The sequence below is a fragment of the Hyperoodon ampullatus genome (genome assembly GCF_949752795.1).
Source record: "Hyperoodon ampullatus genome assembly, chromosome: 1".
Taxonomy (NCBI): domain Eukaryota; kingdom Metazoa; phylum Chordata; class Mammalia; order Artiodactyla; family Ziphiidae; genus Hyperoodon; species Hyperoodon ampullatus.
The window spans coordinates 90,100,447-90,120,223 of NC_136914.1; the positions used below are offsets into that span (position 1 = coordinate 90,100,447).

Genomic DNA, 19,777 nt, shown 5'->3' on the forward strand with positions numbered 1-19,777 from the left:
ATAAAGGGCCTCTCTACTACCATGCCATAGGTTGACTCTTGGGAAAGATCTAACAGAGTTTCTCTCTTTACCCTGAAAGTACCCTCTGCAAATGATTCTTTCAGGGGAAACATTTTCCTGAATGTGGTGTCTGTTAACAGTGCTTCTATACTTACTTATACAATTCAGAATCTATTGTTTCTTTTCTACTCAGTTTTTATTTTACGGCAATGTAGGTTGTTTCCAGTTAAAATAATAAAAACCTTCTCTAGGTCCATCCACCTCACTGTAAATAACTCAGTTTTGTTCCTTTTTATGGCTGAGTAATATTCCATTGTATATATGTGTCACATCTTATTTATCCATTAATCTGGCGATGGACACCTAAGTTGCTTCTATGTCCTGGCTATTTTAAATAGTGCTGCAATAAACATTGTGGTACATGACCCTTTTTGAATTATGGTTTTCTCAGGGTATATGCCCAGTAGTGGGATTGCTGGGTCATATGGTGGTTCTATTTTTAGTTTTTTAAGGAACCTCCATACTGTTCTCCATAGTGGTTGTATCAATTTACATTCCCACCAACAGTGCAAGAGGGTTCCCTTTTCTCCACACCCTCTCCAGCATTTATTGTTTGTAGATTTTTTGATGATGGCCATTCTGACCAGTGTGAGATGACAGTGAAGTAAGTCAGAAAGAGAAAAACAAATACTGTATGCTAACACATATATATGGAATCTAAAAAAAAAAAAAAAAAGTGGTCATGAAGAACCTAGGGGCAAGATGGGAATAAAGATGCAGACCTACTAGAGAATGGACTTGAGGACACGGGGAGGAGGAAGGGTAAGCTGGGACAAAGTGAGAGAGTGGCATGGACATATATACACTACCAAATGTAAAATAGATAGCTAGTGGGAAGCAGCCGCATAGCACAGGGAGATCAGCTTGATGCCTTGTGACCACCTAGAGGGGTGGGATAGGGAGACTGGGAGGGAGGGAGATGCAAGAGGGAAGAGATATGGGGACATATGTATATGTATAACTGATTCACTTTGTTATAAAGCAGAAACCAACACACCATTGTAAAGCAATTACACTCCAATAAAGATGTTAAAAATAATAATAATAAAAACGTTTGTCTATTCAAAACTTTCTTTGTACATTAAATTAGTACAAATAACATGGAACCTATCTGCACTTTAAAATGCAATTCATTTTCTCATTACTACTCTGAAAACTTTCTAACATGTTAATTCAGGAAATAATTGATGTTATATATGATTATGTACTTAACAGTGCTTTGAAATTTAAAAAACTGTATACTTATTAATTCAGACATTCCATAACATACTTTTATTGATTTACTCTCACTGAAAATTATTACTTCAATATAATATAATATCGAAGTTACATTATTTCAATATAATATAATACTGAAATTGTATTATTTCAAAAAGGTGGGAATGCGTTCAAAGGTACAAACTTCTAGTTATAAAATAAATAAGTCATGGAGATGTAATGTACAGCATGGTGACTATGGTTAATAATATCATATTGTATATTTGAAAGTTAAGAGAGCAGATCTCAAAAGTTCTCATCACAAGAAAAAAAATTTGTAACTGCGTGGTGATGGATGTTAACTAGACCTATTGTTTTAGGTTGTACACCTGAGACTAATATAATGTTACATGTCCATTATACCTCGATTTAAAAAAAAAAGAAATGAGCTTACAAGACACATACACAAGTACACCGACTCACATGCTCTCCCTCACCCTCCCAGAAAAGAAAATTCTTTCTAATCCTATTCGATATTGTGCTGGACAGTCTCTGTTTGTCACTCTGCATCTACCCTTCACCCTCCTCACCCTGCTCTGGGTTCCAGTGTGGGCCGTAAGAATCACCCAGCATCTCACCCGTACCTGATTTAGATGAGATTTGGGACCTCTGAACTGATGATATTGGGATGAGATTTTGGATCTCATCTATTGCACTCACATCAATTGCTCACCCTTGCCCAATTGTTGTGGGTGAGTTCAGTCGGTAGGAGGCCGTGGCAGAAGAGAGGGCAGGAGGAGAGTGAGGTCAGGGCATCTATTCCTTCTTCTCTCTCCCTGCAGGACTGAAGGGCTGGCAGTGGCTGTGCCCCTCTGTCTCGAGTCACAGAACTTGGCTTGTCGGGAGAACCCCTGCCCACAACTACAGCTTTTTCCAGATATGCCTGCTCTTTGTCTCTTTCAAGTCTTGAATATTGGAACTGCATCGCATTATCATGAGACCCTGGTGCCTCTCATCCTTACTTGTTCTCTTAACCTTGCCCAAACCGCCATAAATCGTCTCTTCAATAAACTCTTTTCCATCGCCCTTGGAGTGTGCTGTCTTCTACCAGACCCTCACCGAAACAGCTACTGACTACCCTAGCTGATGGCCTCTATCTAATAACCTGAATAATTTCTTCCCATAAATAAAATTATCCCAGATTTCCCAAAAATGTCTACTTCAAAAGGATTACAACTGGTGTGGGATTTTTTTTTCCCTTTAACAACAACCAAAACAAAATGGGGTAGCTTGGGATGATTTTGTTCTTCTCAGACACTTCGGCTACTACTGACACTTATCACTGAATGCTTTTCATTCCAAAATACCTGTCATCACCATCACCGATGCACTCGGGAAAGGCAAGGCTGCAGCCAAAAAGCATGATATGTTGATAGCAACCAAGTCGATGGAGGTACATGAAGAACTTGAGGAACTTCTCCATTTCCACGTTTTTGACAATAGAGAGGAGAGGTGTCAGCGTGGTGTGGTAGGGCAGCATCTGACACTGGCTGTGAGTGATGTTCATGCAGGCACCTGAGAAGGCAAGACAATTATGTTTAGGAAAAGACACATCAGAATTATATGTTTATAAACTCATTTGATATGATAGACTAATGTGTTCATACAATAAAATATATTCTGTAAGAATGATTATAGATATACAGTAAGGCACATACATACATAGCAGCATTATTTATAATTGCCAAGATATGGAAGCAACCTAAGTGTCCATCAACAGATGAATGAATAAAGATGTGGTGTATATATATATATACACCACATCTGTATTGTATAATATGGGGAATATAACCAATATTTTATAGTAACTATAAATGGAGTGTAACCTTTAAAAATTGTATACAAATAAATTTTTTAAAAAGAAAGCAAGAAAAAAGTGTGTGTGTGTGTGTGTGTGTGTGTGTGTGTGTGGTCATGAAATCAAGCTGCCAATACTCACAAAGGGATAGCATTTGTGTGCTGGGAAAATGTGTGGAAAAATACACTCTCACACCTAGCCAATGGGCAATCACTATTCTGGATCACAGCTGGGCAGGGCAATATGTATCAAAAAAATATTGTAAACATGCATAGCCTTTGACACTGTAATATTTCTAAAAATTTATAAGGAATTAATCATGGTTGTGCACATGGATTTATCTACAGGGATCTTCATCTCTTGCACAGTTTATACTTTTTAAGAGATAGCAATCACCTAAACATTCAACAAAGGGAACTAGTTTAAAATATTATGGAACAAACAACAGAATGCTCAGCTACATGAAAGATGCTTTAGAAGACTATTAATCACGAATGAGGCTTATAATAAATAAAAATTGCAAATCACAAAACAATTTGTATACCATGATCCTGTTTTTAAAAATACATGATTATTCAAGGATTTCCAATCCTGCCCATGTTTAGGGTCAGAGACTCTGACCTCATTTTCTTCCAAGCTGGCTCTCCTGAGCATTACCACCTCCATGGCCTTTCCTTCTCCTTCATGCCATAAATTTGCATGGTTGGCCAAAAACTTAGGGGCACATTTTTTTGGACCTCATCAAACTCATAATACAAAATGGGAAATAAAAGAATCATAGAAGAAGAAAAATCCAGATTAAAATCTGTATATAGAACACAGATAGACATAAACATGAATTCAGCTTTGCATGAGGGCTGAGGTGGGGAGTTTTGGGCAAGTTTCACAAGTATGACACTCAAATCTTTTAGGAGGGAAGTTAAAATGCATTTCAGTTTGGGGAGCATTAGAGGCTGGAAGAAGGTATAGAGAGTGGACTTCAAAATGACACAATTGTATGTATTGTGCTATAAGCAGAAAAGCTTGCTTAGAGGAGCTAAGGGTAAATTTTTCTCCATCAAAAATATGAAATCATTCATGAAGAATTCAGTATCAAGAAAACATTTATTACAAATCAAGCTTGTGCCAGGCACCACAACAGGTACTCAGATCTCCTAGTTCAGAATTACCTCATTTTCACAACCCAGTAAAGTGATATCATATCTATATTACACATGAGGAAATTCAATATCAGAAACCCTAAGACATCTGCCCAGGAGTGCACAGCTATTACGTGGAAATTCCAGATCTTCAAACCTATGCTTTCTGAGAAATTTCCATTTGGAGTCACCTTAAGCTAATGCAAAGGGGGTTATGATGTTAAAAACAGTTCTTAAAGAAGTTAATTCCTAATGGCCCATGAAAGGAAGAGGCTAAAAAGCATATAATGATATATCACATAGTCTGTATTTAAATTAATAGATAATATACCATGTATTCTGATCACATTATCATTCATTTTACATTGCATTATTTTCTTTAGGGGTCATCAGCTTTGGGGTTTATACACTTGATTATAAACCATATTTGGCGAGATGACCAAAAGACTCATTTACCCCACCGAGGCAAAGGAAACATAACACCGAGAGAGCATTTGAAAAATACATGATAATGAGGAAAATAATATTTTGGTTGGCTATACTATGTTCATGGCAGTGTGAGTTGCACAAAAGAGATTTCCTAATAGCAAATTCCCTTGGGAAAAGAGAAAATGATAAAATAATAGTCTGAAACCTTAAAATATGGCTCAAAATAATTGGTATGGACAAAAATAATAATGTCTTATATTTATAAAATGGTTTTCTAAAGTTTTCCAAACCACTCTTATTAGAATTATAATCTCTCATTATAAATGAAGAAACTAAGGCTCTCATAGGTATGTAGGTAGATGGAAAGATGATGGATGGATGGATGGACGGGATGGGTAGACAAATAGTTAGCCAGGGAGACAGACAAAAAGTGATTTGCAGGGACTTCCCTGGTGGCGCAGTGGTTAAGAATCCACCTGCCAATGCAGGGGACACAGGTTCAATCCCTGGTCCAGGAAGATCTCACATGCCACACAGCAACTAAGCCCGTGCACCACAACTACTGAGCCTGTGCTCTAGAGCCCAAGAGCCACAACTATTGAGCCCATGCGCTGCAACTACTGAAGCCCGTGTGCCTAGAGCCCGGGCTCTGCAACAAGAGAAGCCACCACAATAAGCTCGCGCACCACAGTGAAGAGTAGCCCCCGCTCGCAGCCACTAGAGAAAGCCTGTGCAGCCAAAGATAAATTAATTAATTAATTTTTTTAAAAAGTGATTTGCAGACGGACACTCAGTCAGTAATAGAAGCGGGACTGATACATGTGTCCTCCACCTCTTAGGACAACATTCTTCCCACTATACCGCAGCTGTCAACAGCAGGACAAATGCCAAAGGAATTCAAAAGAGCAAGAATTCAATGTAGAGTGAACGATCAGAGAAGATTTAATGAAGAGGAAGAACTTGATTTGCTGGTTGAAAGATATCTAAGGTCTGGACTGGCAGAAGGGTTAAAAACTGAGAGGGAAGCATTGACATATATACACTACCAAATGTAAAATAGATAGCTAGTGGGAAGCAGCCACATAGCGCAGGGAGATCAGGTCGGTGCTTTGTGTCCACCTAGAGGGGTGGGATAGGGAGCGTGGGAGGGAGACACAAGAGGGAGGGGATATAGGGACATATGTATACATATAGATGATTCACTTTGTTATACAGCAGAAACTAACAACATTGTAAAGCAATTATACTCCAATAAAGATGTTAAAAAAAAAACAGGGTACTTAACGAGTGGTAGGGAAAAATTACTACAAAGACAGAATCATAATTGCATGTAACACAGAATGACCAAAAAACTTGAATCTGGGCAGAAATGTTCAACAAACTTAGCTGAGAATTTGCTAACAGCCAACAAATATAAAAGGGAATTACTCTTTAAGACTCTTGATCTCAGGCCTTTTATATTCAAGTAACTGTGTAAATTTCCTATCATTCCTACTGTCTCAATCTGTGTGTCAAATATTCTTTTTTCCCAGAATGTTCCATTGTCTTTGAAACATGTAACTCTAGTTTTGTATTTGTGCACATTCTCACCAGGGGCAAATGAGTTTTCATAAGTCAGCTACATGCTGGGAACCAGGCAGAGTCATTTCTCTGAGGGGAAAGGGAAGGGCACTTTTGGAAATGGACTCATTTATTGTTGCTGCTCCCTCTAATTTGGTTTTCATAGGGTAAAAAAAAGGGTGGAATGTTTGTTTTTCTTCCCTGAGAATTTACTACTGAGTCTAATAGAAATTAGAAGTCAGGGTTGCTATATAAGAATGTATAAAAAATACAATAGATGTAATTAACCATAGCGTTCCTATAGACATCATAATGTGTCTTTTAAATAATAGTTACTTTAAATTGGGGAACTTGGGGAGGAGAAGTTAGAAACAGATCTGAAGAGCAAAACTGCTTCCTGATTCAATGGATTTCTGGTGAAGCAGAAATATTTATTCTAATTAGCTCCTAAATTCTAAAACAGCACTACTAATAAGGCACGATTTAATAACAAATTTTCAGAGTATGCACTGATTACAAGATAGGCCCCAATTTCAGAAAAAAAAATTAAATATGAAAAATAAAATGCTGCTTGCATTTGAGAAGATGAGTTATTGATTTTTTGTTTTGTTTTCTTAATCTGACTCAGTAGTTTCTAGATCAAACTGGGGCTTTCTCTACTCATATCACATTGCTAATACTTCTAGATGCAGTAATTAGGAAGGAAAGATGGGTCTGTTTTAAGAGCTTTCCTTATGTTCATTTGGAAATTATGATAAATTCTGTGTTGTCTACTTCTTGAATTAGGTAATGTGGAGTTAGAAATTAGTTTATTATATGCTTTTTTTTAATGTAAAATTAACTTAAGAAACTTCTGACTTACACAGAATTTATTTCAACAATGGGTTCTTTTAAAAATCCATTAAAATCAAATAAAAATCATTTTTAAATAAAAGCAAAATAGTATCTAAACCATAATGATTATAACAGATAATAGTGTTATTAGACAGGAAAAGTCTTCTTAAATTAAAAATAATAAAATATCAACTTTCTACAGTACTTTGCTATCTTTTGTCTAATAACTTAATAGGAAAACTTGGTAACCTTTCTGACTTCCTATGTATGATTTCACACTTAATTGAAGGACTACTGGTAAAGATTCCACTGTAACAGGAGGCAATATTTTAACAGAGTATGGTTGGTTTGCCCTAACTTAGCTAAACTGACTTATTTTAACTCATGAATTTGCTTCACAGGATTTCCTTGTGAAGGCTTCTACATTTGTCTTACTTCCACATCCTGAGAATTTGATGGGGTTGTAAAGGAGAGTTCTCTGTACACAGCCCTTTTCAGTGGTTTGGGAAGAAAGTCATGGCAGGGTTGGCCCTTTTCACACGTCTTCCTTTTCATTTCTGCCATCCAGTCTGTCAAATTTTGTTGCTGTTTTCCCACATGATATCTTTTATTCCCACCTCTACAATTTAAATCCCAGCCTTTTATGGTTATATCTCCCACTTTTATCTGAATATTTCTGTCCTCAATATTTACTGAAAAACTGTAACACTCCTGGCATTGTTCTTGGCCCTTTCACATACTTTGGCTCATTTGCCCTCCTCACAAGTTACTCTGTTTCACAGCTGAGGAAACAAGGTTAAGTAATTTCCCACAAGATTCACAGAGCTAAACCTAAATATCCATCAACAGAGGCATGGATAAAGAAGATGTAGTATATATACAATGGAAAATTACTCAGCCATAAAAAAGAATGAAATAATGCCATTTGCAGCAACATGGATGGACATAGAGATTATCATGATAAGTGAAGTAAGCAAGACAGAGGAAAATAAATATATGATATCACTTACATGTGGAATCTAAAAAAAATTGATACAAATGAACTTATTTACAGAACAGAAATAGACTCACAGACACAGAAAAAAAAGACTTATGGTTACCAAAGAGGAAAAGGTGGGGAGGGACAAATTAGGAATTTGGGATTAACATATATACACTATTATACATAAAACAGATAAACAATAAGGACCTACTGTATGGCACATGGAACTATATTCAATATCTTGTAATAATCTGTAATGGAAAAGAATCTGAAAAAATATATATATAAAATACACACACACATATATAACTGAATCACTTTGTTGTACATCTGAAAGTAACACAACACTGTAAATCAACTATACTTCAATAAAAAAAATTTTATGTTAAAGATTCACACAGCTAATAATGTCAAAGCTGAAATTCAACTCAAGTCATCCTAACCCAAATCCAAGTCTCTTTCCATCAACAGCTGTGCCCATAATCCAAACATTATAGTTGAAGACACCGTCTCCCCTGAATTTTTCTTTTTTTGTTGTTAAAGTTATTTTGACACAGTACTGCTCATTTTATTTTTACTTATTTATTTTTAAATGTATTTATTTATTTATTTTGGCTGCGTTGGGTCTTCACTGCTGTGCGTGGGCTTTCTCTAGTTGCAGTGAGCGGGGGCTACTCTTCGTTGCAGTGCACGGGCTTCTCATTGCCGTGGCTTCATTGAGGAGCATGGGCTCTAGGCACGCAGGCTTCAGTAGTTGTGGCACACGGGCTCACTAGTTGTAGTTCACGGGCTCTAGAGCGCAGGCTCAGTAGTTGTGGCACATGGGCTCAGTAGTTGCGGTTCGCGGGCTCTAGAGTGCAGGCTCAGTAGTTGTGGCTCACGGGCTTAGTTGCTCCGCGGCATGTGGGATCTTCCTGGACCAGGGCTCGAACCCGTGTCTCCTGCATTGGCAGCTGATTCTTAACCACTGTGCCACCAGGGAAGCCCCTCCCCTGAACTTCTACCACCCTCAGTGGGGCCCCATGAGATCCATGGAGGCAGGTGGGGTCTTTTTTACTACTCATTCAACAAATACTTATTGACCTCCTACTCTGTGTCAGGCACTGCTCTAGGTGCAGAGCAAATGACATGATGCAAAACAAAGTCCCTGCCCTTATGGAGCTTACAGTCTAGTCAGGGGAGACAAAAAACAAACACAAATAAATATTGTCTGGCACTGATATACATAGCCATAGTCCTAATGCTCAGCAAGAAACAAAGAAGCAGATGTGCCTCTTTAAGGAGAGACTAATAGCACAATAAATATATTCTTACTAGGACAGGACAAAGGACTGTTAGTTTTGAAAGTGAACTCCTTCTTTAAGAAATGTACCAGAATTAAATATTCAAGCAGCACAAATATGTATTATACAATTCAGATGCCAGTCTTTTGATTTCCAATAATTCATATTCATGCTCAAGCATTTTGCTTGTTGCATCCTGTCTTCATTGTTCCTATTATAATATTTAAGTTGTCATCATTTCATATTAACTACAGATTCACAGCCATCAAATAAAAACATCAAAGGGAAGCAAATGCCTTCCCTCCACTAGATTAATCATAGCAGCTCAATTGCCCTGCAGGGGTAAGAAGCCACAGCAAAGGCCTGCTTCAGAGAACCAGCCTTCTCGGGGGACAGCAAAAGTTCCCATAAGCATCCCATTCAAAGTGCTCCTGGGCCTCACTATAACATTATCCTAATTTGTTTTCATTATAACAATAGGACTACCTGTTAAGATCTTGTTTATTTATGTGTTTATTCTCAGTATCCTTCCACATCCAAGTAGACACTTTGTCTTGTGACTAGAAACCACTGGATACCAAAGAGTATACACCCAATAGTTATTCACTGAATGAATGAGATTAAATGGAACAATGTCTTCACTACAAGATTTCTTATTGAACAAGATGGAAGTAGACATGAAAAAAGCCAGTATATATGAGACCCTAGGGCACTAATGTTGATGGCTAATATTGCTACAAATGTTTTTAACAATCTCTTCCCTAGAACTTACCATGGCATAGGGAACCATCCCATACTGTTCCCTCCACCAGATTGATCCCTATCTTGGACTCCACTCTGGACTGTAGTGCAGTAGTTGAAAGTAAAAGAGCAGGAATTACCCTTCGATCCTGTAAAAGGCAAATGTCCCATTATCCTTAGGCATACTCAGTTCTTCTAGCATGAGACCTCACCATAGTAGAGAAAAAAAGGAAGTTGTGCTTACAAGCTGTAAAGGCTGGAGAAAGATGAATAGATGAGTACCTTTATGCCAGAGCTGCAAAGAGCTCTCAGGAAAGTGTGGGTAAAAATGATGGCTATAGCTGCCAAGATTAGGTTCAAACACTGTAAACTATCAGAGTTAAGTAAAAGCCAGCTACTCCAAGACTGAGAAACAGAAGCCAAAATCTACCTTGAGCCTCGGTCCCACCCAGAAGGCTGTGTGACCTTGGGGAAACTACTTAATGTCTTAAAACCTCCTAATCTGTAAAGTAGCAATGATGATGTGAATGAGAGGTTGTGAGGATCAAATTTGTCAACAGAGATAAAGAGCTTACGACAAAGCCCCCATACTGCTGATGTTCAACTGATATATCAACAGCACTGGTGTCTCCAGCAAGAAAAAATATACAATTCAGAGAGAGGATAGGATGAGATAAGCTTACTTTGCAGTAAAAGCTTAAATAAACCCTTAGTATCTATTCAAGTTCTCTCTTAATAAAAAATACATCTTAAATTTCACTTCCACTTATTGTTTTATAGTAAAATAAAACAATTTAAAGCTAAGGAAATAGATGAAAAAAATCCTTGAGTATTTTCTAGGCTGAATGTTTGCTAAGTATTTTATATACAGCATTTTATCTAACCTTCCTACAAGCCTATGAAAAAGCTGTTTTTATTCACATTTTACAGATATTGAGACAGATTCAGTGAGGGTGAGAAAGTATTCAATGTTACATAGATGTTAAGTTGTAGAGTTGAAATTAAAATCAAGTCATGCTGATCCCATAATCTGTTCCTGTCTACTGTATCATTCTGTCAAGATACCATTAATTTTAAACATTGTACACTTACTTCATTCTTTGTAAAATATTTAGATGAATCTCTTTGGATTCAAGCAATAGAGCTGCTTCTCCATGATTAGTAAGCACTAAACCTTCTCAAAGAAAACACTGAATCTGCTGTTAAAAACAGGTTACCCGTCCTCACTGAGGGACGAATTGGATTGGGAATGCTTAGTGTCTATTCCTGGCTGCATTATGAAGTCCACCCAGGTCAGGACTACATCAGCAGAGTGAAACAATGAAGGTCATTCTCTAGTCTAGATAACTCACATGAAAAGTAACATTTTACGAGAAGGATTTCTGGGACAAACCAATTTAAAAGGATATCGTGTACCTTGGGAGATCCGCAAGGGGGTTACAATAGGATAAGAAGGAACAGAAAGTTACAGACAGGACCTCTCTATGAAGATCCTGGCTTTTTAACTAACTCTAAACATCTGTGACTCTGAACATATTAACTATTTTGTTTCTCATAAGAGAAAATCAAAGAGACAAAAGTAAGGCACACTTTCTTAATGAGTCATCTGTAACATTTGTAAAAAGTCTTTCTAGACATAATCAAGGCATAGGTAAGCCAATGTCTTCCTAATTTACACTCACACAAAAAAGTGAGTACCAAGGATAACGCTGTGTAAATTATCAGACTTAAGTAAGAACTAGCTACTCTTGCCAGGAGAAGCATGAGGTTTATGGTTTAATGTTCTCTACACAATTACATTTATTCCAGACCTAACATTTTTAATGCACCCTCAAGCCTCTTGGTGAAGTCTTTTGCCAATCTTCAAGCTTTCACAGTCGATGTGTGTGTGTGTGTGTGTGTGTGTGTGTGTGTGTGTGTGTATCATTCTCTCCTGTCATTCATACACACATCCATACTACCTGATTCTAAGTTGCTTAAACGGTAGCTAAATGCTCATAACTTGATGGAACTCATTCATTCAACAAATTCAATGCTTTGACACAGTGAGAGGCCTATATTTTATTGTAAATTGATTATTCATATTCCATAGAACTAAGTAAGATGTAACATTTCAGCTGTCACATCTCTACCAGTCATTTTTCATTAATTTTAAAAGAACTAGATTGTGTCCCCATATAATTATCTATCTTAGGATTATGAATGGTTGAATAATAAAAATAATTCAAATTTATATGGTGCTTTCAAGTTTGTAAAACACCTTTCCCATACTCAGTATGATGGTTCCACAGTCTGATTCAAATTCTCCTTTATTTGTCTCTATTTATGTGGCCTTTGACAAGTTACTGAAATTCTCTGTTTATCAGTTTCCTCATCTGTGAAATGAAGATAAAAATATCTGTGTTATGGGGTTAGTGTCAGGATTAAATGGTATTTACAAATGCTTATCATTAGCACATATGATAAATTATAAAAGTGTTTGCTATTATTATTATCTCATTTGTGATTCACAGAAACTGTGAACTAGACGGGAGGGAGATTTGTATCTATGTTATGTAAGTAGGAAAACTGAGACAGAGACTTTAAGCTTTCATTCTGCCCTCTTCCTATATATATAGGATCAAAATTCAAGGTTTCATCAATTGGTTTGGCTTACTTGTAAAATAAAATAGTGCTGGGTATTATTTTAAAAAACACTCATTGTTTAAAAACATTAGTTATTCATTGAGAAAATATTTAAGTCTCTATTAAATAAAGGCACTTGGCTTGGTGCTGTGAAATTACAAATAAGAACTTGAAATTAGACCACATTTTATTTATTTAGCCAAATTGTACTTTAATACATATGAAAATTATTTGTTTTTTAATACCAAGAACTGTACAAATAAATTCTATAATGATGAGAGTATAAGAAATTACTTAGTGACACATCATGTTCATTGATGTCAGAGTTTATTGTAAAAATCATTACCTCACTTGTGGGTAGTTTTAAACTTCGCTGTTCAAAAACGTAATGAGATATCAGTGGATTTCCCACCCTGTGTAGTTTTATTGGGAATCTCATTTCAGGTTTAGTAACAGTCAAAACTTAAGTAACAGAAGAATAAATGACAGGGCAAACCTGCATACTAAGGTCTGTATTAAACCAGCTAGGTACTGTGATTCTTAATAGATTTATAAAATGCTCACTCAGATAACCCTTTTTAACCCAGAATACACTAAATTTAAAATCTGTAACAAGTCAGCCTCAAGTTGAGCTGATATTTACCTTTTTATTCTCTGAATTTACCAAGGAAGATTTTACAGGGAATAAGATCGTAAAGGAGGGTGTGTTCTACATACTCAAAAGGAAATTTTTTTTTGGCCACACCCATGGCATGCGGGATCTTAGTTCTCCAACCAGGGATAGAACCCGTGCCCCCTGCAGTGGAAGCACAGAGTCCTAATCACTGGACTGCCAGGGAATTCCCTCAAAAGGAAATGTTTGAAATAAAGTTCTAGTACTATTTTTTGGAATGCATGTGACATACTATTTCTTTTTAATAAATATACCTTTTATCTTAAGACAAGGCAATGTAATATTAGAAAGCAAAACATGAGCAACCACTCAACAAAAAAAAGGGAGGGAGGAGTGGAATGGTTCTTATTAGTTATATCCTCAGCATTACCTTCCCATCCTTAACTAAATAGCAGCCATAAAGTTTGGGAGGCCTTTCCCTACCCCCAGCTCCAGGTGTGGGTCCTGACTGGCCAAAGACAATCAGCTCATGGCATTGCCTGGCACTGTGCTTAGTTCAAGGGCAGATAGGAGAATGAAGTTGGCCCCATCACAGTAAAAACCCAGGAGTAGAACAGGCTGCATAATTTGAGCATACCCAGGATAAAATGAAAATGTGGGGTCCCTTGGTCAAAAATTATTTTTATATTATTTTATTAATTTATATCATTCATAATATTTATATTTATATTATTGCTAATAATTTCAACAAGGTGACAGCATAACATTAAACAGAGTATGGAGTCCGTCTATGCTCAGGGCTCTGTGCAATGGCACAGGTCAGCATGTTTAGGAAGCCGGCTGATCATCAGAGAAGAGTCCTCCCTCCAGGAACCTCTACAGCTCTCCACATAGGGACATTTGAGCAGCAGGCCCAGGATCTCTCTATAACTTTTGGTAAGAACTAAAGGTGATCAGTTTACGAGCGTTGGGGCCTCTGATTCAGTCTGAGGACTTCTGTTTTTGTATATGACTTGAACATGTCAGAGGCAGAGATAACCAAACACACAAGCAACCCTGGCTTTGTCCACACATTCAAGCATTGCATAAAAGCAGTGCCTCTTCCTGGGAAACCAGATGTGTCTGCACACTGCGTTTCAACTCCAACTTGCAGAGTCACACATTTCTCCAGGGAAACTGCCCACACTCGCGACTGGTGAGGGGCCCATGCCCTGCCCTTCTAAGTAGCCGCTTCTCTCCCAAGGTTAGCAAGGATGGAAATCATGGTCTAGTGCCAGTGTTCCAACTATTGTGCTGAAATATTTGCTGCCTTATACCTGCTTCTAAATTATAGTGTACAGAGCAAGGCTAATCCATCACAAGTCGGTCATTTTGAGTCCTTGATACATAAAGAGTTTCTCAAAAAAAACATTAATGACTACATTATATCTTCATTATGGATCGATTAGGGGAATTTGGTCAGATTAAAGCTGAAGACACTTGTTGGGCATTAAAGATTTTCTTTATCAAGAAGATATTAACAAGAAATTTTGGACTAGTTTCTTCCTAAGTGTTACCAACTATAGTAGATAATATCTATACATTTGTCAGATGATAAAAAAAAAAATAGGACTGGGTGTGAAACCTGGCCTTGAAAAATGTAAATTCTGAAACATCTCCACTCCCTGCCTTTTTCATGTTAGGATGGAAATGAAAATAACTGGAATAGAGGGCTCTGGGATAATTAAGCCAAAAAAGAGAAACATGGGAAGTTTAAACACGGAAATAAATGTACAGAGTTGGAACAGCAAAGAAGCAGAGTCAAAATGAGTAAGGCTGCCCCAGATTCAAATGGGGCAGATATAATGTGAACCTAGAGAGGTGGAGATCTGAAGGGTGAAATGGAAGGCAAGAAATACCTGACACAAGGGGGCAATGTTGAATCAATTCTGTTTCTGGAGACACTATAATTTTTTCCTATAATTGAGAAATTTTTTATTATGAATTTTAATAATAATGAATTAAATATTTAATATAGCGTTTAACATATTGGCCTATAAAGACTTTGCTTTCTCTAGGTGATTTTCCTAAAACCATAAAGTACAGTATTTTAATTACAAACTAGTTAATATCAAAATTCCTTTGTGCAAACATTACAGAGAGCAGCCCAACTCTAAATTATGGGAGCAAGTTTAAACTCTACTACAAATGGCACTAGAAAAAAAATACCTTATAAAAGATCCTGAGAAAATTGATAATATGTTGATAAGGTGAAAGAGGGCACATGTGCATTCACTGTACTAGTCTCTCTACTTTTGTGTGTGATTAAAAATTTCTGTGTAAAATGATTTTTTTAAAGAAAAGATACTGAAATATTGTTAACTAAGTAATCTGAAAGCCCACCCATTATAAACCTCCAGAAATTTTTGGTAAAATAAAACAAATGTTTTTACGTAAACAGCTGAACTCTCCATAAAGAAAAGGAAATCTCAAGATTGCAGAAATGCAACAGTGAACTGAAAACAAGAGCAGTGAGTATGTGAGATGACATAATAGGAATGAAGAGCACATGGGTGAACATTTCATGAGCAGATATTGTAATGGCCCTGTCTTGGAGGAAGTCATCAGTCTCAACAAAGAGATGAGGCTTTGAATCCACAGGAAGTACAAATAGGAACCGAGCCCCCCACCCCCCACACACACACAAAAAGTAGGAACTCAACTAGCTCAGCCATATGATGAGGGAGTTTGTCTGACTCTGCCTAGACTCTGATTTGACAAAAATCTTTCTTTGGGCACTTCTCACTACAGCTCTGGTCCTCCCATGGGTTTGAATTTACAACAACACATATGATCCAAGAATCCCCCAAGCCAAAAATTAACATAAAAATTGGCCCTGGGACAGTGACACCTTGGGGTGACTGGTCAAACCAAACACAAACACATGTCCTAAGTGACATGCCCTGAATCCAAAAAAGTTTATAATCTAAAGTTATAAAATAAACAGAAAACAATTCACTAGGGGAAGGAATAATAATAATCATTAGTCACAACCAGCAGCAATAATTGAAGTCTGAGAACTTCAGACTATTGAACAGTCTGACAGAGGCTATAAAATAAGTACGAATAAAACAACTAAAGACAAAAAGGTAGTAATTAAAACCATTTGAAAAAAATGACACACTATAAATAAAGAACTAGAAGATTCAAAAAGAAACCAAATAGAACCTCTAGAAATGAAAAATATGTATGAACATTATAATTTAATTAGCAATAATCATGCCTTAGATAAACCTCATTGGCTATGATACTGCCACTGCACAAAGCTGAACATTATAATTTAAAACTCAGTGAATAGATTAAAATAGAATATTAGATACTGCTGAAGAGAGAACTAGAGAATTAAAAAATAAATCTGAGAAAATACACCAGAATTCAGCACACAGATTTATAGAGGATGGATGAGAATGTTCAACATAAGAGTAATTAGAGATCCAGAAAGAGAGAATAGAAAATCAGGAGTGAGGATATAGTCATAGGATTAATAGCTGAGAACTCTCCCAAACTGAAGAAAGACCTGAATCCTCAGATTCAAGAAGCGCACCTTCTAAACAAGATGTATAAAAAGATATCTACAATAATAAATGCTGGAGAGAGTGTGGAGAAAAGGGAACCCTCCTATACTGTTCGTGGGAATGTAAACTGATATAGCCACTATGGAGAACAGTATGGATGTTCCTTAAAAAACTAAAAATAGAGTTGCCGTATGATCCAGCAATCCCACTCCTGGGCATATATCCAGAAAAAACTCTAATTCAAAAAGGTACATGCACCCCAATGTTCATAGCAGCACCATTTACAATAGCCAAGACATGGACACAACCTAAGTGTCTATCAAAAGATGAATGGTAAAAGAAGATGTGGCCCACATATATACAATGGAGTATTACTCAGCCACTGAAAAGGATGAAATAATGCCATTTGCAGCAACATAGATGGACCTAGAGATTATCATATTAAGTGAAGTAAGTCAGACAGAGAAATCCAAACATCATATATCACTTCTATGTAGAATCTTTAAAAATTGATATAAATGAACTTATTTACAAAACAGAAATAGACTCACAGACATAGAAAACTTATGGCTACAAAAGGGGATAGCAGGGGTGGGAGGGAAAGAGATAAATTAAGAGTTTGAGATTAACATATACACACTACTATATATAAAACAGATAAACAACAAGGACTACTGTATAGCACAGGGAATGATATTTAATATCTTATAATAACCTATGATGGAAAAGAATGTGAAAAAGAGTAAACATCATATGTGTATATATATATACATATATATATATAGAGAGAGAGAGAGAGAGAGAGAGAACTGAATCACTCTGCTGTACACCTGAAACTAACACGTTAGAAATTAACTATACTTCAATTAAAAAAAAGAAAGAAATCTACAATATATCCCTTACAGTGAAACCAGAAAGGCAAAAAATAATAATTTTTAAAGCATCCAAAGATGAAATCCAAGTTGTCTACAAGGAAACAAAAATTAAATTTGCATTAAAGTTTCTGATAGCATCATAAGAGTCCAGAAAAATGTGAAATAAATTCTTTAAGTTGATGAGTGAAAAAAAATTGTCAGTCTAGAATTCTGTATCTAGTTAAACAACAGTATTGAGGGTGAAATAAGGATAATTTTAGACAAATAAAAACTGGAATAGCCTCCACTGAAAGAACTTCCAAGGAGTATATTTAATTAAGGAGAGAATTTAACCCAGAAGGAAGGAGCAGGATGCAAGAGATTATGGTGATTATTATATTATGTATACTTGAAATCTTTCATAATATTTGAAAAGAGTGTAAGAGCCTTCTTTGTTTAAACACTTCGTTAAATTGCCTCAAAATTTTGGATGTTGAGTACCACTGGCTACAGTATCTATTTATTCTTATAGAAACCAGAAACCTAGGGCTTACTGCCTCACTTCCTCAAAAACACAGAGAAAAATAAGAGTATCCTCCAAATTTTGAAATTTGAAAAAAGAAAGAAAGAAAGAAACCCTACATCTTGGATGCACAAAGGAAATAAGAGAGAAAATGATATCATTTAAGTTAAATTACATTATTGAATTATTCTGATTTCAGAATTTTAAACTATATATTCGTTGCCTACATATCCTATGTAAATCTTAATTAAGATTTTATATTATTATAAGATATGCAAAACTGCTTATGTAATTTAGTTGTGAAATGAGGTAAGCAGAAGTGGAAATTTATTTTAAAACAATTATAATGGTGATATCATTATTCAGTCTGTACATAGTATTGTTTAGAATCTTTAATAGCTATTTATATTATTACAAGGCCATAGGTGCTTGTGAAAGGTGAAAGATGTGGGAAATACAGAGTAGTGCAAAGAAGAATATAAAAAGTTACCTATAGTACTATTACTCAGAAATAACCGCTGTAAACATTTGGATATATATCATTACTGAAGTCAAACGACCTAAACACAACTTCCAGCTTCCTTACTCACTGCCTTTACAGATGATATTTAAACTCTCTCAACATTAATTTCTTTACTGTACCATGGGGGTATTAACAGTATCTACTTAATGAGGTGTTCATGTACACCTCATATTCATGTACAGTACTTGGCACACAATAAATTTGACTTATTTCACTAGTCTTTTTTTCTTTCATACTATATATCATATATACTTAACATAACATGAATATATTTAACATTACAATGCACTGTACATATTCAATGTACATATTATTTAGTAGCCTGCTTATTCACTCACTAATAGGTCTTGAATATTTCTACATATCAGTATGTATTCCTCCACAACATCATTTTTAATGGTTGTACATTTTCCCAACATATGATGGATTAAGAGGAAGAGGGGGAAGAAGAACAAAAGACTGATTAAAAACCCATAGGAAAGAGTGGCACGGACTTATAAATACTACCAAATGTAAAATAGATAGCTAGTGAGAAGCAGCTGCATAGCACAGGGAGATCAGCTCAGTGCTTTGTGATCACCTAGAGGGGTGTGGGATAGGGAGGGTGGGAGGGAGACGCAAGAGGGAGGAGATATGGGGATATATGTATAGCTGATTCACTTTATTATAAAGCAGAAACTAACACATCATTTTACAGCAATGATACTCCAATAAAGATGTTTAAAAAAAACACAACCCATAGGAAAGAAATCATAACCCAGAAACAAAAAACACAAACCTTTAAAATTTTTATATATTATAAGAAAGCAACAAGAAAATGAGTTTAACCAAACAAGAACTCAAAGACAAAAGAAAAAAACATTGGAATAAAAGAAAATGAGGCTATAACACTAAAAATATTAACACTAAAAATATTTAGAAATAATAAAAATTAAAGAAACTTAGGATAATCATTATGAGCACAGTTAAGAAGATATATGTATAAGGAAGACAGCAAGTTAA

General features: G+C 36.0%; 1 protein-coding gene across 2 annotated transcripts in view; it reads right to left on the reverse strand.

Annotated features, from left to right (window-relative positions):
- CORIN (corin, serine peptidase) overlaps positions 1 to 2,832 on the reverse strand; it is a 180,578-nt gene extending 177,746 nt beyond the window's left edge. For both annotated transcript variants that reach the window (XM_079713916.1, XM_079713915.1), the window contains exon 1: positions 2,625 to 2,832. In XM_079713916.1, the coding sequence (XP_079570042.1) occupies positions 2,625 to 2,824 (200 nt within the window). In that variant the 5' untranslated portion in view covers positions 2,825 to 2,832. The remainder of the gene's footprint in view (positions 1 to 2,624) is intronic.
- Between the last annotated feature and the right edge of the window lie 16,945 nt (positions 2,833 to 19,777).